This window comes from Vidua chalybeata, chromosome 2, assembly GCF_026979565.1.
Source record: "Vidua chalybeata isolate OUT-0048 chromosome 2, bVidCha1 merged haplotype, whole genome shotgun sequence".
NCBI classification, from domain to species: domain Eukaryota; kingdom Metazoa; phylum Chordata; class Aves; order Passeriformes; family Viduidae; genus Vidua; species Vidua chalybeata.
The window spans coordinates 74,892,670-74,918,896 of record NC_071531.1 but is presented as its reverse complement, the minus strand read 5'-3'; the positions used below and the strand labels follow the sequence as shown (position 1 = coordinate 74,918,896).

At 41.1% G+C, this 26,227-nt stretch overlaps 1 protein-coding gene across 1 annotated transcript; it reads left to right on the top strand.

The window, feature by feature from the left end:
• Positions 1–324: 324 nt before the first annotated feature.
• Positions 325–26,005, top strand: LOC128784728 (ovostatin-like). Its single transcript, XM_053936582.1, has 36 exons — positions 325–404; positions 908–1,091; positions 1,423–1,579; positions 2,706–2,758; positions 3,634–3,654; positions 4,692–4,860; positions 5,419–5,503; positions 6,315–6,426; positions 6,784–6,898; positions 7,102–7,211; positions 8,338–8,496; positions 8,852–9,079; positions 9,401–9,458; positions 9,936–10,081; positions 11,214–11,363; positions 11,905–12,075; positions 12,377–12,509; positions 13,121–13,217; positions 13,729–13,957; positions 14,518–14,641; positions 14,986–15,104; positions 15,548–15,599; positions 16,388–16,471; positions 17,339–17,515; positions 18,483–18,564; positions 19,037–19,193; positions 19,609–19,683; positions 20,637–20,802; positions 21,056–21,276; positions 21,864–22,079; positions 22,642–22,766; positions 22,943–23,033; positions 23,587–23,655; positions 24,594–24,699; positions 25,045–25,118; positions 25,848–26,005. The coding sequence occupies exons 1-35, from the start codon at positions 340–342 to the stop codon at positions 25,083–25,085; spliced, it is 4,347 nt and encodes a 1,448-aa protein (XP_053792557.1). The 5' UTR covers positions 325–339; the 3' UTR covers positions 25,086–25,118; positions 25,848–26,005.
• Positions 26,006–26,227: the final 222 nt, after the last annotated feature.

The window sequence follows — 26,227 nt, the reverse complement described above, 5'->3', positions numbered from 1 at the left end:
CAAGGTATTTTGTGCAGACATTCAGCCACTAAAGGTATTTTGTGTAGACATTCAAAGAAGTGCAGTGAAATGTTACAGTCTGGAGATGGTGGGTTGATTTTGGTTGCAGTAGTGTTAGGGGAGGTTCTTGCAAGGAGTAGGATAGACTGGGATCTCCACCCCTTGCTGCAGTTATAAAGGCACTAACATCAAAGGAAGGAGCCAGGGAGGAGTTGAAGAACAAACTCCTTTCCTCTGGAGCACTGAGTGAGGAATGCTGCAGAGCTGTTAAACTAGTAGGCAAGGAACTGTTTCATGGGAAGAAAACTTACCTCTTTCTTCTGTCTCCCAGTGAGAAAAATGTGGCTGAAGTTTCTTTTGGCTATTCTCCTCTGGCATGTAACAGCTGCAAAGGAACCTGAGCCGTAAGAACTACCCTCCTACTATTATTAGTATTTATGAAAAGGCTTTAAAGACAGTGCTAGTCGGTGTTATTGATTTTTCTCTAAAAATTAAATACCACCAGGGCTCTTCTTTTATATCTGGAGAGCTAAAGCTAAAGAATGGGGATGGCAAGTGAATCATTCTTATTTAATATGATCAGACCTTTCACCTATTGCAGAACTTCCATGGAAGTTGATGTGTGTCCAGAAAAGGCAATAGCAGTAGTGACAGCAGGGTGCTTTGCTAAAACCAGGTGGGCCCAGGGCTCAGATAAAGAGTGAAAGGGCAAGAGCTGGGGGCAATAGCAGGACTGGGCTAGTTCAGAGCTGCAGGACAGAGTGAGGAGCACTGGCAGTGTGTCCTATTTAATCTAAAGTAATTGGTGGGTACTGAATAATAACAGTGTTATGTGTTTACTTTATCCTCTTGAGGCTGTTTCTCCTTTACATATGAAAGTGATCACTTTGATGTTGGGATTTCACAGGCAGTATGTCCTGATGGTGCCTGCTGTCCTCCAAAATGACTCTCCAGGTCAGGTTTGCCTACAGTTCCTTAACTTCAACGAGACAGTATCCGTCAGAGTAATCCTAGAATACAGCTCTGTTAATACCACTATTTTTAAGAAAACCATGACAGCAAGCAGTGGTCTACAATGCTTCAAGTTCAAGGTAAGTTAATTTTCATTTATGTCCCCATGGAAAAGAAATGTAAACAGGGACAAGAAAATTAAAGCAGAGAGCACGGAAAGAAACAAACAGGGAAAGAAATGAGACTTGTTAAAGGGAAAAAGAAGCATAGGAGAGTAACATAGTAACAGAAAAGAAGGCATTTTTTGTAGCTATAACTAATAAGAAAAATCCCAAGAAAGGTGACAAAGTTGGTTGAAGTGAGATTGTGTCTCGTTGTAGGAGACCAGGCCACAGGTATTGCTGTTCAAGAGGTTCTGGAGCAAATTACTTCAAGATTAACAACCTCCCCATGTTTTTTCTTTCTTCACAGATTCCTCCTGTCCACTCTGCACCACTGGCTTTCATTTCCTTCTCTGCCAAGGGCAGCACCATCAGCCTAGAGGAGCGGCGGTCAGTGATGATCTGGAAAACAGACAGCATCGTCTTCGTGCAGACAGACAAACCCATCTACAAGCCAGGACAGACTGGTGAATGTCTACTTTGTCTATAACATGGGCCTTAGGAGGCAATTTCTTCAGACAGAATTTCTCTGTCTGGTGTTTTTCAGGCTGAGCAACATTCTAGGCAGTTTCTTCAGGGTTCCTGTTAAAACTGTTACAGTTATTTGCTGTGGAGCTTAGGGAGTCATCTTCAGGATGTCAGGAGACTGTCATCCCATCATCTCTATCATTTTATTCATCCCTTCCTCCCAGGTGACAGAAGCTATGACTGCTGCTGTTTCATTACTGATGACAGGCCAGGATAGTGGGAAGAGGTGATTAGATCAGTACCTGGCATAAAACAATGCTTCCCTCTGTGATGCTGGTCAGCATCAAAACAGCCTAAACAACAAGAGTGAAATCTGTTACTTTAAAATTAATTACAAGTTGTTAAAGACAAAATTATGCTATTTACCTTCTGGCTTCCTATGTGTTTGGACTCTAGATTTTCATGTTGCATTCCTGCACTTATGCTATCCCCTTATCCATGCTTCACTCACGGCCATTAAGCAGAGCTCCATTTTTCTAGATTCATTCCACAATTAATTTCTAGGCTTTAAGGTTTCTAGCACATGCTATAGGAAACCACAGAAGACGACTTCTTCCCAGAGATTAGTCACATAATACAGCCATTATAGATTAGTTTTACTTTAATTCAGATCAGTTCTATCTACATAGATACATAGTATGAAGAAAAGCTTACCGGTTGGAATTTCGTGCCACTAAGGTGTGCAATATGGGTTCTTTATTGGTCAAATGGCTTGGTTTTGAGCTGGGGCAAGCAGCAGACAAAATCAAATTATGAAAAGGTAATGCAGTTCTTATTTGTTCAGTCATTCCTTTCTGTGTGGTTAAACTTTCATGAAAGTAAACTTTTCATTACTAACATTAAAGGAAACTTTTATGAAAGAGTACAAGAGCTTGATGCTAGGGAAAAGACTCTTAATCAAAGTCTGTGTAGGGTTCTTCTACATTCAGATGCATTTTATTATGTGCATCCTGTGCAAGCAGGACTATTGGAGGACCTGTGGAACTGGGAGTACTAATGAATGCAAAACATGCTCAGCCAAACAAACTATGGTCACTGCTAACACCCTGTTTCTTGCTTTTCCAGTGAGGTTCCGTGTTGTTGCCCTGGATTTAAATTTTAAACCTGTTCAGGAGAAGGTGGGTGACCAGTAATACTGCCCTGTATTTAAAATTGTTGGGAGACAACTTCTTCCCAAATTTTACATAGAGGATTGCTGTGGATAAAATGAGATGTTGCAGAGACTAAATGCCAAAGAATTAACCTGATTTCCTACACACATGCTGTAATTAGCCTTTCATTAGAGTCACAGGGAAGAAAGCAAGTGTGTAGCAGTTTGAATTCCTGACACAATACCTTCTGTTATTGCTGGGAAAGATGCTCAAAACCCCATCCACTTTGTTGACACAGACATTATCTTAGCTCTGACCACGGTTCAGTCTCCTGCTCTTACAGTTCAGCAGATGTTGTTTGCAGGCATCAGTAAATCATCCACCTGGCACTTCGCCCATTTTAGAAATGGGCGAAATTAAAGAGAAAGTTGCTGCCACAAATATTTATCTCCTCAGAGGTATTCTTTCCACTGCCAGCAGTCTCTCTTCATGCTCATAGTGCATAAGGAAGCTAATGGAAGGGTCTTCACTGGCCTCCTTTCCTGCACTTGTAATGCAGGAGACAGCACAGTGGTAGCAAAAGAACTGGTGCTAATTGCTAATAAGAAGCCCAAATTATGGTTTGTGTGCAGCTCTGTAACTCTGCTCACTCGTACACTCTGAGATTGCACTAAAACCCGTATGAAATAGTCTCACCATTCTCATTTCATCTCTCTCCTTTATGTAAGCTTCTTATTGAAGTAAAAATGCTGTTAAACTGATTAAAATAAAGAGATAAGGACCTCTGATAAATGGTATTATACTGAATATTGTTTTTATACTTCTCACAGTCCTGAGGAAAAATAATTTGTGTTTGATCAGCCACCTAATATCTTCTTCCATTCTGTTTTTTCCTCTTTCAGTACCCCTTGATTGCAATTCAGGTAAGAAATACTTGTCTTTGTACTGCATTACTCTGGGCAAGTGTCCTTATGGGTTTGAATGTGTCCATACACAGACAAATCTTGCTGCTGAGTACAACAGCAGAAATTAACACAAACTCCTTAACACAAACCAGGGATGCTCTTTGAGCTTGACATGGAAAACACACCTATTATCATTCCAGCAGACAAAATTTGCAGTGTTCTTATGTCTACTTTTGATTCCCCACCCCTTCCCCCAGTTTGCTCAGCTTATTTGGGGTGTATCTTTTTGTAACTCTAGTGCTGCTAAAAACTAATATACGTTGTGAATACAACTACTAACTACACCAGTACTTTAATGGCATTTTCTGGAGATTTGTAAAATGATTTCACTTCATGTCTAGACAGCATACTTAGAAGTTTTCATGTTACACTGTGAAGTCAGGGGACTTTATTTTCTTTACAGTGAAAACACACATCTTTTGAGCCCTCCATGTGTTTTTCTTCCAGCCGTTGCTGTAAAGAGTCAAGGAAATGGTGTGAATGAGTTTTCTTTAGTCTAGCTAGCATAACATATACTGAGAGGAAAATGCCACCCCAGTGAATGCAGAAGAAAGGTTTCCTTCCTTCTTCTGGCAGCTGAAAAAGAAAGCTGGGGTTGCTGAAGGCCAAGATTTGTGTGGGATAAACTTGGCTGAAGGGAAAGCACAAAGAAGATTTTCTTTCTCCCCCCTCTTGACACAAATCTAGAGCAACATATACTAAAGAGCAGGAAAGAGCAGTAATGTGCAACTTACCCTGATGATTGAGACTAATAAGTAGGCTGGCAGAGAATGACTAAATCAGGAACAATAGATGAGAATCTAACAACATTAATAATAACATGAATAATCACAGTACAAAGGTGCAATTTAACTCAATGCGCATGCATTAAGCAGCTTCTCCAGTGCATTAAAGCAACCTGCTTTGTTTTCTTCTTTGTTGCTGGTTTTGTGTGCTAGTAGAAAAAGATTTCCAAGGCAAAAAAACTGTGAGTCTGTATTCTTTTTTTTCTTCAGGATCCAAGGGGCAACAGGATCTTGCAGTGGCAAAATGTGAAGTCAGATATGAACATTATTCAGCTAGAATTCCAACTCACTGAAGAGCCTATCCTGGGGAACTACAAAATTATTGTAGCAAAGAAGTCAGGAGATAGAACAAATCACTCATTCCATGTGGAGGAATACGGTAAACACCACCCTTTTTTTTTTATTTAGTGTAGGAAACATTATTAGAGATGAGCCCATATCAAGCAACCTTTTTGACTGCTAAAACTTCAGACAGCTTCCTGGCAAATGCAGCTTCAATTAGTTATCATTAAGAACTGGGGAGATTAAAAAAGAAAGAGAACATTAAAAAAAAAAAAAACCAAGAAAACTTTACAGTTTTTCACACACTTAGCCAGCAAAACAAGAAATCAGCAGGTTGATTGCAAATTTCAGTGAGAGAAACTAAATTTTTCCCAGCTATGTCCATGAACTTTCTTCGCCAAAACTCTGCAAGGCATCTAGACATCAAAGGATTATTTTCAGAAGTCCTGTCTTCTCTTCAAAGTGTTGCAGGAATACTTCAGTAAGCCATGCAGATCAGGCCAGTTCTTAATCATATTGCCACCCAGGTTCTGAGATCCCATTTCCTCTATGACTAACAATAAGATATATTCTCATTTTTGCCTTCATCTCAGGAGGATCTGCAAATTTACAATATGCCAGTGTTGGGTTTTTTTCTTTTCACTCTCTGTCCTAGTGTTGCCAAAGTTTGATGTCACAGTCACTGCGCCAGGAAGCCTTACAATCCTGGATTCGGAGTTCACAGTGAAAGTCTGTGGGTTGTAAGTACCACGTGCAAAGTTGTTAGGAAATATGCTGAAGTGGAAGAAATTCCCAAGGACTGGGGGAAGAGCCTGGGCTTAGAGAAGAAGCCAAACAATATGTAGGGCCCCAGAAGAGGTTGGTGAGGGTTGACTTGGTCTTTGGAGCTTTCATTTATTTGTGTGCTCATCTCATTTTATTGTATAAGTATTTGGTTCCACATGTTGTTGTACAAGGTAGATAAGTCCTTTGAGAGGTTCCCTGGTAAAGAAGGATGTGTCCACTCCCAAAAACCCACATCAGAGGGAGAACTTCATAAAGCAGAGCATCAGTAAATTCTAGTGGGGATCTTATGGTTCCAGCTGTCTAACTCCCCCTCCAAGCTTGGTCCTTCAGAAGGACCTTACTTACACCAACACCCAGATCTTGTAATTTGGAATCCAGAGTTGAAATCTCAATCCCCTAGCAGATATGAGGAGTTTTGCTTTGATTTCAGTGAGCCTGGAACTCCAGTTTAAGCTGAAGATTGGAAACAAGAGTCTTTGTTCAGTAGCCACATCTGTTCATTATGTTTCTGAAGGTATTTGTTTTTGCATTCAAAGTGTAGGTTTGTTTCATAGGTTTAGGTATGAAAAAGAACTGATTTTGAATTCTGAGTTGTATTTTCTATTTTGTTAAAGCAGGAGAGTTAGGAAAAACCTGTGAAATATTCCATGCTCTGGCTTCCCAGCTCACTGCTGTCCTGGATCTATTCCTGCACATATTAGCTTAAGATTGTTTTTCAAGCATTAGCTCACAGACCTCATCAGATCATATTTCCTCTTCCCCTAGGTACACCTATGGCCAGCCAATTGAAGGGAAAGTCAAGCTCAGTGTGTGCAGGGATTTTGATTCATACGGGAGGTGCAAGAAAAGCCCAGTTTGTCAATCATTTACCAAAAATGTATGATACATAATTATTATTCCTCTTCATGCTTGTCCTCTCTTATGTGTTCTTGTTTCTCTCCCTTTGCCCATCACACTTTGCTTTCTCTTTTTGATGCTTCTCTTCACCCTACTCATCTCTTTGCTTGTATGACTAGCTAGGAGCTCAGAACATCTCATTTCTCTTCTCAGCTTCCTGCAGGCCTAAAGGATTGACATGTTTCTTCTCCATGACTCAGTTTCCCATAAACATGTATAAATCATGTTTAAAGTATTGGTAAAAGGTTTCACTTACTAAAGAAGGGTCCTGTGTATTGTCATCACCCTTTGCAAGCTATGATCCTTGACAACAGGATTTGTTTTCTTCCCTGTCCAGCTGGAGACAGATGGTTGCCTCTCCCAGGTCTTCAGCTCCAACATCTTTGAGTTACATCGCACTGGTTACATGAGGAACCTTGATGTGAAAGCCACTGTGACAGAAAAAGGAACAGGTAATCCCTTCCAGACAGACAAAAACAGCAAAAGTGGTGTGGTCAAGAAGGAGAGTAGGAGATAGCTTCTGCTTGCTGAGTACAAGAATGTCTCCCTGAGGAAGGTCATTTTTACAAGCACAGTGACCATCTCCAGGCAAACTCTGCTGATGCTCTGAGCAGGACAAAGTGTATCTTCTCATGACGCTGGGCATGTCTTCCAGGCCTGCAATTTACAGCTGCTCGGGTTATTTCCATAACTCGGGTGATGAGCACCATACAGTTTGAGAACATGGATAGCCACTACAGAAGAGGAATTCCTTACTTTGGACAGGTAAACAAGAGCTTGGAGGGCTTGTATTGAAGATGATTGACAGGCAATCACATAACAACAATGATGGCAACATCTAGGGAACTCTTTGGGGTGGGGGTGTTCTCCCCAGTCTTCTTTCCTCACATGCAATGCCCTACTAGTAATTCTGAATACTGAAGACTATTAATTTATTCTGAGTTTGATTCTAACAGAAATACTTGAAATCAGAACAATTCATTAGCTAGCATTTCTCTAACTTGCATTTTAAACTTGCTATAAATCACTGCCTCTCCCTTCAGAACTGACCATCACATGCCAGCCAGACATGAATAAAAACACTGGTGGATGAGGGAAGAGGGAAAGGAATTTAGGGCACACACAAAAAAATCAAGGAAATAACAACAGTTTCTGTCTCAGAAAGGTTTTTCATTATTTTGTTTCATGACAATACCCATATAAATCTCTCTCCTTCAGTTCTTCTTTTGTGAATGAGGAAAGAATAAGGGGGACCAGTAACACTGAAAGGAGGCGAGACTGTCTTTCAAGGGTGGGGTTTTTTTCCCCTCAGTAAAGTCTATATAACTTTCTTATTTGATTCCCATTCCCACTCTGTTCTTTTTCTTTAAAAAAATAAAAACGAATGCTCATTTCTAGCAACATAGAATTTACTTAATGGGATCTGTTATTTGTTTGTTTGTTTAACACATAAACAGCAGAAGTAGTGTAGACAGAATCAGAAAAATGTTCAAAGCAAAGATGTGGAGAAAAGGTTTTCAGACACTGAAAATAGCAGCAGCAGATTCTCAAGACTAAGGAAGGAAAAAAGGAAGGGAGAAAAGAAAATATATTTTTAAACTGGAAATGTATAGTCAGAAGGGACTGATCAGGAAAGAGATGACACATGAAAGTTCTTGCTCCACAAAAGGACATTATCAATGATGCAGCAGATGCTGAGGAAGCTCCTGCTCCAAATCTCATAAGATAGCTCAGATAGTTGTCAGAAAGCGAAGACAGAAAATTCAGTTGTCAAGTATTGCTTTGAAGGAAGATGAAAAAGTGATTCTGCTGTTTGGAGAGAAAAAGAGTGCAAAATATCAGTATCTACATACAGAAATATGTTCAACGTATTTCACATTCCCTTTTACAGATCAAGCTGATAGACAGAGACAACTCTCCAATTTCCAATGAGGTTATTCAACTATTTGTCAATAACAAGAATACAGACAACTTCACCACGGATCATAATGGTGTTGCTGAGTTTAGCATTGACACATCTGAAATGTTTGAGCCTGAGATCAATCTGAAAGTGAGTACAAAACAAGGTTGAATAGAGACAAAGAGAGAGATAGCTGTTCTCAAACTGAACCCAAAAAAAGATGGGATGAGGTTTCAATTCTGGTAATAAAAATATGCTTTCTTCATCTTTCTTCATTGTGTAAAGGTCTCAAAAACTACTATAAGAGGAGTGAGGAAAATATCTGAGTTGTTGCAATGCAATGGCTTGCTACAAGGCTGCTCTTTTCTTACCAGTTCTACTTTAGATGCAGTTCTTATCTATATTCATTATATGAACTAATCATTCTGATGTCAGAATGTGATGATGATTTCCCTAGTGATATATGTTTGTTTTCCTTTCCTTCCCCACTCCCTCTCCTGTTCAGGCAGTTTATAAAACCAGTGACCACTGCCACTATGAAGGCTGGATAGAGCCTTACTACCCAGAAGCGTCTTTCTCCGTCCAGCGCTTCTACTCTTGGACCAGCAGTTTTGTGAGGATTGAACCTGTGTGGAAAGATCTGAAATGTGGGCAGAAGATGATGATCACTGTGCACTATGTCTTAAACACAGAAGGATACAAGGGAATCAACACTGTGAACTTCTACTATGTGGTGAGTATGAGGTTGTGGGTTAGTTTGCTGAAAGGGCTTTACTGGGCAGCTATCTGGCATTCCATCCACAGGAATTACAGCAGTGAGTGATCTTCATGGTATTCTGTGTCCCTCTTTTCCCTTCCTTTTGCTTCTGCTTTGTGACCAGCAACAAGGTCCCCAGCAGCAGCAGTGGGAATATTCAGCATGTCCTAAGGCTTATGTTTAAGCATTTGAGATCATCTCATTGTAGATTGTCCTGTCCATGCATAATGAACCTGATTGCTGCTTTTTCCGTCCAACTTCTGCCAACCCATACATGTCTTGATATTCTCTGCACAGGGCATGGCAAAAGGCAAGATTGTCCTTACAGGGGAAATTAAAGTTAATATCCAAGCTGGTAAGTTAAGTTGCCAATCCATATTTTTGCATTAAAACAACAAACCAAATGACCAAACACCCAAATGGCTGAATATAGCAGCAATAGGAAGGGCTGTATCTCTCTCCACCCATGAATGTGTCCATGACAGTAGCACTACCACTGAGATCACTATAAGTCAGGTTTAGTCCAGCAATTACTGAATTTGGTATTAGTCAAATAGTGCTCTCTAAAGATCTTTCCAAAGGATGACATAGGGAATGCAGAGTGTCTGCTTTAGAGTCCTATCTGAATATGGCCACATGTTCAAATCTACAATAAATCTGAGACCACCTGGATCAAACCCAGGCCTGTCACCTCCTGGAAAATTGTTCAATTTTTCATCTAAGACCAGATTGCTCCACTGACTGGTTCAGTTACATACCTGTTGAATTTGGCTACTACTACAGTAAATCTTTGATATTCCTTCCTTACTGGTGCCTTTATTTCTTCTAACAGGCCAAAATGGCACTTTCACCATTCCACTTGCGGTCAGTGAGAAAATGGCTCCAGCCCTTCGGTTGCTGGTGTATACCTTACACCCTGACAAGGAGCTGGTGGCAGACAGTGTTCAACTGCCAGTTGAGAAGTGCTTCAAAAACAAGGTGAGAGGCACTATGATATAGCAAGCCTTACCTGCAGTCAGATAAATACAAATTCTTTGTGTATACATCCACAAGAGATTTCCAGTTTTGTTTCTTGTTTCCTTCCCCTTCTCTCTACATTACTGCTTTTATTTCTCATTTTTCTCTTTGGCCTTATATCTTTCCTCTACCACTACCTCCTGACCTTATTGTCAGAAGATATATCTTCTTTTAACATTAAAAACTTTTCAGGAGACTCACATAAATCCCAAAGGAATCTTGCCTCACTTAAACACTACTAATATTCCATTCAGTTTTTAGACTTTCTATCCTTCAACACAGTGAAAACAATTTAGACTTATCCCACTTCATCATTCAATCTATTTTTTTACACTTTTTTGTTCAAAAATGCATTTTAGGTTTAGCAGAAGTAAATACACACAGAAAATAAAGCCAAAATAGCAGTCTAGGGTTTAGGTATTTCTTCCTCTTTCTTTTTATGGTACAATTTCATTCATCATTATAAACTCAGATTTCACCAGTAATATTTTTCTTATCTTTAGCTCCTAAAAGCTAAATTGAATGAAACTGTAGAATAAGACAAACCAAGTGACATTAAACAAAATGTTTCTAGTTGCCCCTCCTATTTTTTTTTCTTCTTATCTAAAACAAACATGAAACAGATTTTTTCCGAATAGATTCAAAATCTGTTTTATATGTTTGCTAACATGGGCCATGGACCTAGGAAAAATATGATTTGCTCACTGTAGGGATTATTACATGTAGTCAAGTCATAATAAGGTTCGATTTGACAGCAAAAGAATAATGATAATGACAGCAAAAGAATCACACTTTGTTTTAAATCACTTGAGGTAGGTTTCATTTAAGAAAGGATATAATGGAAGGGTAATTCCAGGAAGGAATATCCTTCCATAAAGGAAGGATAATTCCATTATCACAGGAATCTAAGGATGCTTATTGCCTAAGTCCCTGTTATAACAGAGGCCTGGTCAACAGCTACAGTGGAGACCAGACATTCTCCTCCAGGCAGATCTTCTGTGCTTTAATAGAAAATCCTTCCACTCACACACACAGTCAGAGCAGGCCCAGCAGCATGGGTTAGCCATGCCAACATCTGTTTGATGAATTTCAGGTCCATTTGGAATTCTCAGAAAAACAGATGCAGCCAGCTTCCAATGTCAGTTTGGTCATTGAAGCTGCTGCCAACTCCTTCTGTGCTGTGAGGGTAGTGGATCAGAGTGTGCTGCTCCTGAAGCCAGAGACAGAGCTGACCATGGAAATGGTAAGCTGCCAAATGCTTTATCTCTTTACACTTCTTCCTCTTCCTCCATTACAGTGTCTCTCCACTTGAGATCATTAGACTGAGTTAGAGTTTTACAGCTTCTGGCATGTGCTGGTCATAAGCCATCTCTAGTAGGCAATAAACAGATTTTGTTTCCTGTGGATTGTAAGACCTCTTCCATCTGACTGGTCTCTGGCAGCACAGCCCTCCAGCATACCCACTACTCCCAGTTTTGTGCTGTCAGCAAACTTGCTGGGGGTAGAGCCTTGCTGTAACATCCAGATCATCAAGGAAGATATTGAGCAAGATTAGACCCGGTACTGGAGTACCCTGGTACATCACTGGTTACTGACATCCAGCTAGACTTTGTGCCACTGATCACTGCCCTCTAATCCCAGCCATTCAGCCATTTTTTAGTCCAGGAAACAGAACATGGTTTCAAACAGGCTGTCATCTCAGTTCTGGCAATTTGTAGTATTTGCTGGTGTAAGCAAGGCGGATGTTTACATACACACAGTTCCTGTTTCCTTACCCCTCACAGGTATACAGCCTGCATCCCCTACAAGACTTTCAAGGCTACGTGTTCCATGGGTTCAATCTAGAAGAAGACTCCCAAGAGCCCTGTGTCTCATCTGACCACATCTTTCACAAAGGCTTGTATTACACACCTGTAATGTCTGGATTAGGCCCAGATGTGTATCAATTCATCAGGGTAAATGTCCTGTACATTACTTAAATATGCTTTAGTGAGTTTCTGCTTATGTAGTGTTAGATACTGCAAACAACCCTATTAGTAAAACTCATACGTGACAAACTCTCCTCTTAGACCTCTATTCTCAATTGATTCCAGTGCCTACTGTGATTTTCCAGCACACACAAAGCACCCAAAAGTCTCTGCATACATGTCTCTGGGCACTTCTGTGGTGGAAACACAGTAATGGGAAAGAGGGAAGAATGGAACAAACGTCAGCTACAGTGTGGTTACAGCTAACGCTGAAATCTGTTTTTTACAGGCTATGGGAATTAAATTTTTTACCAACTCAAAAGTTCGACAACCAGTTGTATGCACTGGTGAGACTGTAAGACGTCAACCATACGTAATGAATGCAGGGCACATGGCTTCTGCACACCATGTCAAATCATCAGGTAATACAGAGGACAGAAAAGAGATTTTACCTTTCTCCTTAAAGGAAGAGGTATTCTTGTTATACGGACATGCACAGTACTCATTAACCACTTTGTTTTTGATATTAAATATTGGCCTGGCATCAAATGAGATAGCTTAAGCTAATGGCCAATGTCCAAAAGAGTCTTTCAGGTCTACACTTCTGATTCATGTCCAGTTTCATGCAGGAAATTGTGGCAATTGGCAGTGTCACACAAAACTAACAGAGTTGACATTGATTCCCTTCTGACCAGAGCTAGTTGGAAAAGACTGTGCGACAGTGTGAACAGTAATCAGAGCTAAGAGCCAAGTGACCTGAGTTCTAGCCCTAGGTCTCATGCTCATGAGAGACCAAAGCAATGTTTTCTTTTTCCTTTGACATCAGGTTATACCTAACTGAGGGATGTATTAGTAACTTTTAATAATATTTGTGTGGCATATATGTATATGAATATTATATATTCTCAGTCAGAAGGTAATGGTAAAACACTTATTGTCCTTCATACTGGCCCATACACATTCAAACCTGTCCTTTCTGGGCATCTCCATTATATGAACCAGGCTTTACTAAATTCTCATTATCTCTTACCAGCTGAAGCTGCTAGGGAGGAACAAGAGAGGACACTCATCCTTGAGACTATTCGAGAATTCTTTCCTGAAGCTTGGATTTGGGATATAATTCCAATTAAGTGAGTACTGCTTCTTTCATATCTTTGCCTTGCTTTAGGAATTGCTAAATATGTTCTCTGATGTCCTGTAAGGTGGCAATCCCTTCCCAACTCTTCTTCATTTTTGGCCCAGAAGACCTAGTGTTTCAGTCATCAGCAGCCCATCTGCCCTTCTCTTTTCTATGATTAAATTACCAAATTTACCTCAAGACACCTGTTGCCACAATGTGTGTACCATGAGTCTTATTCCCTTCCTCAGAAGAAGGACACCTCTATTTAAAATACGGATTTGCAGAACAAGAATTCTGAGTCATCTTTTCAAACTCAAGGATATGATGGGCAGAGGAACATTTAAATGGTCAAAATTTTCTCAAATTTTAGTGATTAATTCCAGGGATTGTATGTGGGATTTCTGCAGGTAGAATAGGGGTAGTTCTGGTTCTCAAAACTTGTTGCATCTACTGAGAAGCAAGTTATCTGAAATTTACCCTTTCTGAAATTTACCCTTTCATCCTTTCTCCATTCCCATCAGCTCTACTGGAAAAGCCAGCATCTCATACACCATTCCTGACACCATCACCAAATGGAAAGCCAGTGCTTTCTGTGTGGAAGAGTTGACTGGATTTGGCATATCTGTGCCTGCCACCCTGACAGCCTTGCAGCCTTTCTTTGTTGACTTGACCTTGCCATACTCTATCATACGAGGAGAAGATTTCCTGCTTAGAGCCACTGTCTTCAACTACCTTGACCAGTGCATTAAGGTGCGTACTTCTGCACACATTCTTAAACCTTATCCCGTCTCCAAAGAAGCTGCAACAAAATGATTGGTGCAGGTGGTTGGATCTGCTCTTGACTGAGGTACTGCTCATTCTAGCTGACAACAGATTATCCTGACTGGATTTGTCCTCTGAAAACAGTACAGAGCAAAGGGAGATCTTGTGAACTGTGACTAGGGCAGATCTGTTAAGCAACTATATCAAGATCCATAGAGAAAGGAGGCAAGTGCTTTGCAGAGTATCATTCACCACCCACAGATATGCGAGCTATCAATTGTTTCTCTGGGGCCTTTTCCTCAAGAATCAGGTGTGCATAGGATGCTTAACATCCTATGTTAACAGTGACACTGTTGAGAGAAGCAAGAGGGAAAACTGTTCAGGTTACATCTGATGGATTATTAGTCAAACATCATCTTCCAAGGCCTTAAATCCACTCTACACTTAACTCTAGATGTAAGCAGAGTCTCACCCCCTCTAACAAAAAAGCACCATTTGCAATATGGTAAAAAAACGTCATCCCATTACATTGCTCTTTGTGTTCTCAGATTAATGTTTCACTGTCGGATTCCCTTGATTATCAAGCCAAACTCATCTCCCCAGAGGATGATGGATGTGTATGTGCCAAGCAAAGAAAGACCTATGTCTGGAATATTTTCCCCAAAGAAATTGGTAAGTGCTTTGAATCTACTTGGTTTTATGTTCCAAGACTGATACTAATTTATATCTCACCTGAAAAAACTTAATCCTTTTCCAACCCAGACAGCTTGGTCTACCACTGTCCTTTCCAGTTCTCTGGGTTAAAGAGCTTCTCCACAGCTTCAGTGTGTTTATCATTGCCATTTTTAGAGATCAGTTCTCTTCCTGTATGGCTCACCTACAGTGACTGACCATTCATTATATTGAACTACTTCATCTTATTAATCAGATTAAATTTCTTACTTTGTCAATCATCCTGCATGGTAAAGGTCCATTTCCCCCCCCCCTTTTTTTTTTTTTTTTTGCTGCTATTTAAGGTAATGTAGTGTTCAGCATTACTGCAGAGACCAAGGATGATGAAGCTTGTGGAGACAAAACTCCCAGGAACATCAGTATTGAGTACAGGGACACCCAGATCAGAACACTGCTGGTTGAGGTACTGCTGGCAGCTCTTACTGTTTGTCCTGCATTCCTTTTCATGAGGAAACTAAAACACAGTGCAACTACCAAAAGCAAGCAAAATTTTTTCAGGTTCCCTAAAGAACTCCTGGTATGGCTCCACCTTCATTTGGCTGGGGCAGGATCTGGCTGTTCAATCTAAGACCAAGTCCACTCTCATCTGATGTCCTCTTCCATGAGGATCAGGAGTGTTGACGTCTCCCTCATGCAGAGGAGAAACTGGAAATGAGGGGCTCCATCTGATGCGATCTCCCTTTTAGGATCAACTACATCATACATAATCTTGTAAACTGTTGCTTCAGTCCACCTGTTTTGTGATGTAGGAGGTTGGGGAAGGGGGTGGATTTTTTGTCACTGAATTTCTTCTGCATGCTTTTGTCTCATCCACTGCATGTGTCTCTTCTTCCCATCTCCTTGCAGCCTGAAGGAATCAGAAGGGAAAAGACTCAAAACTCCTTAATTTGTACAGAAGGTAAGGGTCTTATAAACCACTGTCTTGACAAGAACTGAAAGGAAGTTTGGAACCTGCACTCTTTCCTGCAGTGTTTGTTGATGTTTTGTCTTCCCTTTTCCCCAAAGTTGTCCATATGACAGCTAGTATGAGTGTAACAGTCCAGTTCCCTGCTACCAAATTCCTGTGTGGTATGGTGCATATCACTGAGGCAGCATGTGTGCCTTGCTCAGTTGTGCTCAGATGATGCAGGAAGGCTGCTATGAAGCTGTCAAAGGGAGATGACCTTTCTGTGCAAATTATGTCCTGTGTTTCTTTCACTCATGTTGAGTGCTGTCCTCTATTCCATGGATACCTGTAGCTTACGGCTTTCCACCTCTGGTGGGAATGGGAGAAGGAATGTAATGTTCCTTTCCACACCATCTCAGTGCTGACAGCAAACAGCTCCTAAGGTTTCCTGACTCACCTAAAACAGGCAAAAAATCTGTTCTGACCCTCACCAACCACCTCTACCAATTGTGCCACTGAGGGAATCCCCAAGGGTCACAGATACTACAACCTGTGAGTACCAACCTTACCCTGTTTTACTGTTTTCTATTGAGGAATGACAGTGACTACTCCACTTGATCTGTTTTTCACAATTTTGATTTTGCTGTGTCCCCTTCTCTCTTTGGGTTCTTGGTGAATGCTGTGAGTTTCACTTTATTGCTGTCACTTGTGTGCAATTTTGTACTGTGCAATTTGTACCAGGAGCATTTCACTGTTATAACTAGTATTCCTATACAAATGACAAATCTTTTTCTCCACAGATGATGTACTTATTCAAGATATATCTCTAGAGCTACCTACAAATGTTTTGGAAGGATCAGCCAGAGCCTCCTTTTCTGTTGTTGGTAAATATATAATTAATAAAATATTAAAAAAAAAGAAAATACAGAAAATGTAACATGAAAGCTCTTTCAGGATTCAAAATGTGAGTTTTCACTCCTAGTGTGGGAAACTTTTGAGAAAAGAGACTGATTCTCATCTTGTCCAGCAATGCTTTGCATCAGCAAGATGGAGTTTAAATATTAGTTGCATCTCTCTTCACTATTCTGTTTAAATTTAGTGCATTTGAAAGTCTTTCTCTGAAGCAGCAGCACACTTCTGACTTACGACCTCAGTCAGATTCATGCCAGTATGGCATTTTTCTACACACCCACCTACAAATCAGAGATGCCAGTAGAATCTATTCAGTCTTTTCATGACATGGATTTTGTTACATGACTCACTAGCCATAAAATCCTTGTTTGTTGATGTTGGTGACTTTTAGAAGCTCTTTCCAGAAATCCCTTGCTGGGTCTGTGCTACCTTTCCTAGAAATAACAACTAAGAGGTGGTCTGTGATACATCTGCATTATCAACATCCTTTTGCTGCATTAGCTGTTAATTTTGCAATAAATGTTTGCAATAAATTGCTCTGGCTATTCCCCTCCATCCTCTGGAAACAGAAGTTTCCTGTAAGTTCCTTTCATTTCTAGCAAGAAGTATCTGCTTGAAGTGGCACCAAAATAAAGAGTGTTTCTGCTAAGGGCAATTTAGACTATGTAAGGAAAGGCAGGGAAAGGATTCTTTGTTGGCTGCAAAGCAGAACAAAGTTCTGTTCGGAAGGCTCCCAACTCCTGCTAGGCTTTTATGACTCTGCCTGTGAAATGGAAATTACTGGTAATTTCAGTGGCCACGAGTTGTGCTGACCCCCCCTCTCATCTCCTCTTCCCCAGGTGACATCATGGGCACTGCCATGCAGAACTTGCACCAGCTCCTCCAGATGCCCTTTGGCTGTGGGGAGCAGAACATGGCCCTCTTTGCACCCAACATCTACGTCCTGGACTATCTGAACAAGACAGGGCAGCTGAGCAGGGAGGTCAAATCCAAGGCGACGGGATACTTAGTGAGCGGTGAGAGCTTTGTTCATCCCTTACAACGTGTGCTGAAATTCCTGTTGAGGGCCAGTGAACAGAAGCAGCAGCAGCAGCAGCATGTCTACCCTGGAAGATGGCATCACAGTTGTAGCACAGCCCAGCTGATGCCTCAGGTTTTATCTTTTATATTTTTCAGATTCTGTACTGCTTTAGTGTGTAGTTCTGAGCTTCATATTAAGAGATAGAAGCTCTTTTCACAGAGTAGGTAGACAAAATAATTATTTTTCTAGCTGGGGACTAAGGACAAATTATTTAAATCTCAGGCCCAAGAGCAGAAACAATGGCAGAATGAAGAGGAAAAAACAAGAAGGATGGGACTTCATAATCTAAAGCTATAATTAGACAATTAACTCTAATATGCTAATAGACTAGAATTTATAAAAGTGAGACACTTCGTGACTGGTCGTCCATTTTTGTGACTATTTTGGGTTCATCTTGGGTGGAGCCCTGGCTGGGCTCTTGTGCTGTCCAAGGTGTGTCCATTGAGGCCTTCTAATAAATTCCTATTTTGTTCTTTAACTCTGTCTAATCTCTGTTCTAGGTCAGCCTTCACAAGGCATCACAGCAACCCAAGAATTTGCCCTGAACAAGACATTTTTTACTTTCCTTTATCTTCTTATCTTATGCCTTTTTGCTGACATTCAACTGCCATGTTTCCTTTGAGGCTTTGTCTCTCAGCGCCTTTCTCTTTTCCCACTCAGGCACAGCATATATCCTGATCCTGTATGTTTAGTTGGAGCGTAGAGCTGCTAAAGCTCTGCCTATTCTCTCAGTGTTTCTGCAAGACATGTTCCATACTTCCATTCATAGGATCCCTCAGAGCTCCCCTTCTGCTTGTTAGATATACATTGCCTTTCCATTCTTTCCCAGAAAAATATGTCAGCAAACAAAATAGGATTGTGCTTTTACATCCAAGAACACTTCCTTTTCCATGTTCTTGCAGGCTACCAGAAGCAGCTGTCATACAAACGTCCTGATGGGTCCTACAGCATCTTTGGCACCAGAGATAGAGAAGGGAACACCTGGTGAGTGACTGAGAGCAAAATTGGTTCAGAGATGAATTTACACTCAATTATTATGGTGCAGGTAAGAGGCAGCTTTACTGGCTGAATCAGATGTACAGAGCTGTCTAGGACTGGGAGTTGGGAAGTACTAAAGAAAATGTCTCTCCATCCTCTGCCAGGCCAGGTGCATGAAAAGAAGTTGATCCCTAAAGACCCAGATGACCTTCTGATTCATACTCCTGCTGTCTCCAATGAAAGTCATTGCACTGTGGTGCTCTGTAGACAGGACCAGCCATAGAGTGTGCTGGACATCCTCCCCGTGTCCCATCTAGCTACTAGTCCTTTAACTCTTCTCTCTCTGAGGAGCACACAAAGAGAAAGCAAGCCACCAACATGCTGGCTGTAACTCTTCATACTCTTCGGCACGAATGGGAGGGCCGATTTCTTCTGTTTCTTCCAGTGCTTATCTCACAGCTTCATCTTTCCCTTGCAGGCTCACTGCCTTTGTGTACAGGTCATTTGCACAAGCTGGTCGCTTCATCTACATTGATGACCGTGTCCAGTCTCAAACCCTGGTGTGGCTGTCAAGCAAACAGAAGCTAGATGGCTGTTTCCAGAGTGTTGGGACACTCTTCAACAATGCCTTGAAGGTAGCAGAGAATTACTGCTTGGCCAAATTTATACTTTTTCATTAAGAGTATGTTCTCCTATTACTGCCAAAACCTATATTTCACTCCAAATGTCTGCCTTCTTCCAAGGACTAATTATCCACATCTTATAACGAGTATTTTCAGCTTAGTCAGCTTTCATACACCTACTTTGCATGTTATGTGCACCTGAGATAGGGTTCCAGGACAGTAAGCTTGAAGGAGTGATGTTGTTGGATTTAATAACAAAGGGTTTCTCTGGATTTGTGAGCTATTCAAGAGCTATGCAAATGCTCTCTTTCCCTTTGGGCTGCCTCCAGAACTGTCCATACTCTCTCAGCTGGGACATGGTAATTGATATTTAAAGGCTCTCATCTGTGGCATTTACAGATTATTCCTCCCTCCATGTTGTTTTCAGGGAGGAGTAGACGACGAGCTGTCACTTTCTGCCTACACCACCATTGCCATGCTGGAAGCTGGGCACTCCAGTTTGGTAAGGACACTTACCTGATATTCGGATGGAACTGGTCCCCAGTTGTTGCCTGGGGTCCAGCATCTGCTAAATTGTCTAGGTAGTAAAGAGAGAGAAAGAGAGGGAGAGAGCTCCCAGTGTAGGTGACCATGCTCTGTATCAGCACTTCTTGTTGTGATAGAGAAAATCCCCATCTCTACACCTCTTAAACCACCAGTCTTTGAGCAGAAACTGTACAAACCTCAGAGGGATTAGATCTTCTATTTGTGAGACACAAAATAGTGACACCCTTTAGTTCCAATAAAAAGACTAGACAGGTAGAAACCTACACATGACAGGTAGTAACCTACACACTATGGCTTAGCCTCAAAGACAGCCCAGTCAAGAAAATAAGTTGTTGCAGGTAAATCTATAAAATCTACAAATGCAACTAAAAGATATGTTGGAAAAACAAATGTCTATCAGAGCAAAAGCTGATCTGTCCTTTTCAAAAAGTTGGCAGTACAAAGGTGACCTCAGAGGAGATGTTAGACTTCAATACATGAGTTAGCCTCCACTTTTTCATATCCTTTCTGGGGACACAGAGTCAAACTGTACATTTTTTTGTGGGTGGAAGCCTAGTACAACATCGCAGAATTAAAGTTACACGAAAGTCAGTGAGGATAGAAACCACTAAGTTAGATTTGTTCAAGACAACAAACTCTTGACTATAGAAATACAGAGAAAATAATTATAATGGAGGTAAGCAGAAGGAATGATCTGTGAAATATGTAGACCAACCTTGTCAAGAACACCACTGAAAGCTACTTGATTTATTTGATGTATGCTCTCTCCTGAAGTCATTATACAAGCTGAAGTCCCACTCTTGTTGCTGTGATAGTGACAGGATGAGGAACGAGTTTAAAGAAAGTAAATTTTTGAGCAGGTGAAGACTACTGTCCTGAATTAAACCCACATGCTTTTTTGTTTTTAAGTACCCTGTAATCCGAAATGCCTTTTTTTGTCTGGAGACTGCATCTGAAAAACATATCAGTGAAGTTTACACTCAGGCACTCATGGCCTATGCTTTCTGCTTAGCTGGCAAGGCAGAAAAATGTGAATCATTCCTTGAAGAGTTACAGAAATCAGCAAAAGAAGTTGGTGAGTTTCAGTCACTTGGGGAATATGGGAAATGGGAAGATGGAACAGATCTTACTGATGGTCGAACCTTGACAATATTGAGAGAGTGGGCACATGGACCAAACCACACGAATGATCTGTGGAGTTAACCTGCAGTGCATTCATTGATGCAGGGAGTCCTTTTGAGGAAGAGGCCGGGACGCAGTGAGACTTCAAGGCAGAGTACAGAGCAGTGACACCTGTAATCAATACTGGTTCCTCTCTGTTTATTCAGATGGCTCACAGCACTGGGAGCAGGAGGAGAGGTCTCCATCAGACAAATCTCCCTCCTTCCTTGATCATGCCCCTTCAGCTGATGTTGAGATCACCAGTTATGTGTTGTTGGCATTGCTCTACAAACCCAACCGGAATAAAGAGGATCTCACAAAGGCCTCAGGGATTGTGCAGTGGATCACCAGGCAGCAGAATGCCTATGGAGGTTTCTCTTCAACCCAGGTGCCAAAACTACCTTCCACTCCACAGCTAGTCCTAGGAATCGGGGCACTATTTCAGGGTTCCAGCAGGACTCTGATTACTTAGTCCTGTTTCTCTTTTCTATTTGCTGTCTCTCAGAGAAACCAAACCTTTGTATTAGGAGACCAAAATACTTTTTTCCCCTCTCTTCTTAACTATAGAAAGGTTAAAACCATACAAGACGAATTTGACTAGCAATAAATACAGATATTTGTGTTGGGGATGAGCCTGGAAAACCCCGAGTCACATCTGTCAGATGACCCATGACTTCTCTGTAGCTTCCCAGAAAACACAGGATTCATCACTATGAAAAACTCTAGAAGTGCACTCTTGTGCTTCTCAGTGCTTCTCAGATTTTATGTTCTGAGACCCTTGTATCAGGAGAGAGATTCTTCTACCCTAAAGTATACATGAGAGAATGAAATGGTTCCTTTTGTATGGGAACTCTGGAATTATTCACAAATTCAGGAAGAAGCAACTGTGATGGGTATTGCAACAGTGACTTTGATCTCCTCTGCGCTGGTCATGCTGTGTAGCCAACTGTCTTTTATTATTTTTTTTTCCTTCAGGACACAGTCATCGCCCTTCAAGCACTCGCTGCTTATGGTGAGGCCACCTACAACTCTGCTTCACAAAATGGAGTCAAGATCACTTCCAAAAAGCCTTTTGAGAAGGTATTTTTTGTCAACAATGAAAACAGGCTCCTGGTGCAACAGACTTCCCTTCCAGAGGTCCCCGGGACATACAGCTTGACAATGAATGGCAGTGGTTGTGTATTTATGCAAGTAAATGTCTGCTTTTTTCTTCATTGTGTCTCACATTTTGCATACAAGATAGCCATTGTTTTGATGATGTTCTAGCTGACTTCTCTTTATTTTTCCTAATTGCTTGATTTCCCTAAACCATTTAAACACTCTTTTTCTCATCCCACATTCTGACTCCTGGGGAGTTCTGGCATGGAAAGAGTCTTTTCTGATCAACATCTGGTTTCTTTCTGAGAGGTGACTTTGGGTACAAGCACCTTCATTGTTAAAGAGTAGAAGTCTTATGTGTTCATCATTTATATAAGCAAGCATCTTCCACATAAAACCAAGTGCAACATTGACAGAAAATTCACTAAGTCTCATTGTTTTTTGGTTTCTTTTTGGGGTTTTTTTGTTTGTTTGTTTGTTTGTGGTTTTTTGTTTGTTTGGTTTTTGTTTGGTTTTGTTTTTTTGGGTTTTTTTGTGGTTTTTTTTGTTGTTTTTTTTTTTTTTGTTTGTTTGGTTGGTTGGTTGGTTGGTTTTTTTTTGGAATGCAAAGAAAATCTTTGGCATTCTTGAACAAAGGGTTTTTTTCCTCTTCCAGACAGCACTGAGATACAACATTCACCTTCCAGAGGGGTCCTTTGGATTTCTGCTTTCAGTACAGACATCAAATGCTTCCTGCTCACAGGACAGACCAGCAAATTTTGATATTGTCCTCATAAGCAGGTAATGTGCCATCAGCAAACCAGCTGCACAGATGACAAGGCACGCAGAGAACATTGCTGTGTGTTTTCACTTCAGCTTATGAAGTCAAGAACCCAGGCTGATCAATATGCTGATGGTATCAGCCTGTAAGACACAGTATCCCCAAAGACCGCTGACAGGGCCCTCTGTTGTTTCAGTTACACAGGGAAACGCAGCAGCTCCAACATGCTCATTATTGATGTGAAGATGCTCTCTGGCTTTGTTCCTGTTAAGTCTTCTCTGGATAAGGTAAACTTAGAGGAGTAAGGCGAAATTACTCCCCACAGGGACGGAGAAGAAAACCAGAGGCATGGTTAAGAAGCACTCAGCCACAGACCATGCGAGGCTGCACTGTTCATTACTGGGTGGAGGGAATGCCCTCCAGGGAGCTTTGGACACACAGATTTTCCTATACTTAAAACTAGGAAGGGTTTCATCTCAAGCCTGAGCAACTGGCAGCTGCAACTGGGAGCTGTCACTGCTCAGGTAGGGAAAGGGTGGGAAACCTCTCAGACTAGCTCTGAAACACAAATCACACCAGAGTCAGGCAGAATCCCCCAAGAGAGTTGCAGTGACTCGTGCATTTGGAAAGAGCTCATACCCCCAACTAAGTTAAGTGCTGCTTTTTTGTCCATCCTTTCAATCTATTCAACAATATTTGGACTCTAAAAGTCAACTACCAGCCCTTGAAACTTGACTAGGAGAAGAATGAATACCACAGACATGCAGCAGTAGGGTCTGAGGCAGCATTTGTTTTGTAATGTTTTACAAGTATATTTATCTCCATTTTCTTGTTTCAAAGCTCATTGACAGTCAAACAGTGATGCAAGTAGAAAACAAGAAAAATCACGTCCTCCTTTATCTGCAAAATGTAAGTTCTGGTCACTGTCTATTTGATTTTCACAAAGGATGGAAACAGCATGTAACAGGTATAACCACAATATGGATATACCCTATATGGTGCATTTATCACGTTCTCTTCCTCAACAGTTTTCTACTGTTATCACTAAGCTGCTTACTTCCCAAACTGCATGCAACTTCCCAACCTTTCAAACAGCTTCAAACAGCTTCAACTAGGCACCTATCCTACCAGCAATTAAAAAAATCAAAAAAGTTCATTGAAAAAAAAAGCACATTGAAATTAAACAAAATTCTTTCTTATTTCAGTAAAAAGCAACTAAACACCAGAAAAGTGGTTCCTTTGTGTGTATGTCTCTTTGGTAGGCTTCTTATAAACCTCAGTCTTTCCAACAGGGTAGGAAACACTGCTTTCATTATCCTCTGGAAAGATTTTCTTTGCTTCTCTTACACTAGATCATTGCAAAATTTTACTTGTAATCTAATCCCTGAATCAGAATTTAGTTAGTAAATAATTTGCTCAGGGCACTGTAGAACTAACAGAAGACAATACCCCAGTGTGATGGACACTGTAAATTGATTCACAGTTTCTTGGTGGCACATAATGTCCATATCTGAAATGGGAGGGATTGGAATGCCAGACTTTATCATCCTGACCATTGGATGGAAAATCAAACTGGAAAATTAAACTCAGTCCCTTTGGACAATTTTTCCACCTCTGGCAATAGGATATGTAATAATTACAGAATTAGGTGATACAAGCAGGACAATAAAATCTATTAACTTTTCAGTTCAATTTCACTTTGGACTTTCCAAACATGTTTGGATAATGGCTGTCCTATACCTGTAGTGGGATTTGGAATATGCAGCCTGTCAGTTGCCACCCTTGTCTGCTCTAGATGGTGCTGTACAAATAAAAAGACTGATGTGATCTCTGACCTTCCATTCCAGATCTCACAGAAGAAAAGGAAAGAAATTACTTTCTCGGTTGAGCAGGACTTTGTAGTGACCCACCCCAAGCCAGCACCTGTGCAGATCTATGACTACTATGAAACAGGTATGTCTTTGATTTTAAGCAGTGTGAAGTGTGGGGGAGGGACAGGGACAGCAGAAACAGTGTGCCTTAAGGGAGACCCAGAACCAGCCCTGCTGCAAACAGCACTCCTCTGGACTCCATCAGCACCTGAATCTAGGGCCAGGAGAGAGACTCATTTCACTTTATTGACCTTGGTCTCATGCCCAAGGTGATCAATGGACATGACTAGAAAAATAGGAAATTACATGCACCAGAATAAAGGATATTTCAAGGATCTCCATTTTAAGCATGCATAGGTTATATCCACCTCTGGGGAAAGGCACAAGTGTTCTCCAGGGTAACCAGAACCTTTCTCTTCTTCTCCAGAAGAGTATGCTGTTGCTCAGTACACATCACCTTGCAAATAGGTTGTTGAAGAAATGGACTAAGGATTCGAAAAGGTAAGTGAAAGCCAGAAAATAACCAAACAGGCAGATAAGACAGTGAACTATAAAGCAGTGAAAGCAGAGTGAGTAGAACAATAACCATTCTCAAAGAAATGAAGTGTCCATGAGGCTTCTCAGAGAGCAGACAGAGACAGTGGCCAGATCCTATCCCATGACACCAGTGGAATCCAAATGGAGACCACATTGCTGTTCATGGGAAGAGCTTAGCATCTAGAATGAAAGCTAAAGTGCAGAAAAAATGGAAAGATTGGGAAATTCCTTCAAATTTTCCTCAAAAAGCACAGATACATACCAAAGAACCATTTACCTATGGCCATCCTCGAAAGTCTTCCCTCTAGAGCCTATGCTTCCCACACCCAAGCAAGGTTTTCCACATGGACTAAGAGAAACTTTTTCTGGGACAGTAAATACATTATCTGAGGAGAACACGAGGTGACATGAATAATGGAGGCAGTGTATTAACTAGTCAGAGGCATGATGCTGCCTGGCTGTAGAGGAGGTCAGGTCTGCATCCTGCTCAGCACAAAAGTTCTGCTGGCTGTTGTCTCATGAGCAATTTCTCAGGAGTCCAGGAACAGTTTGCTGCAAGACCTTGGTCCATCTTTTGTCTATTTCACACAGAAAGAACTGTCTACCCTGTATCTTGAAAAAAATGCCTGTGTTTTGTAACCTGCAACTACTGGTTCTCACTGAGGTTATTTTCTTTTGGATTTTTACCTGCAGGAGCACCATAAATGTGAGCAAGTGGTCAAGTGCCCTATTTTCTTCTGTCATGAAGTCCTGGAAAGAGCCATTGCACCTTAGGAATCACAGTGGGACTGCATGACATTAATTGAGCTAGTGTCTGATTCTGTTTCCTTTCACAGCACATCTCTCCAGCTCTGTAGCATAATCATGTATACTTTTCCACCAATAAACCTCCCTTTTACATTGGGCATTGGCTTTTTCTCAGTGTCACAGAACAGACATTTTGATGATAGTCCACATGTCATGACTGCTGGCTGGGGGAGGATGAGGAGAGGAACACGCTTGTCCTGCCTCATCCCTCAGCTACAGCTGGTAACCACTGGCCACTACTGCAGTAGACATGGTGTTCGGTCCCC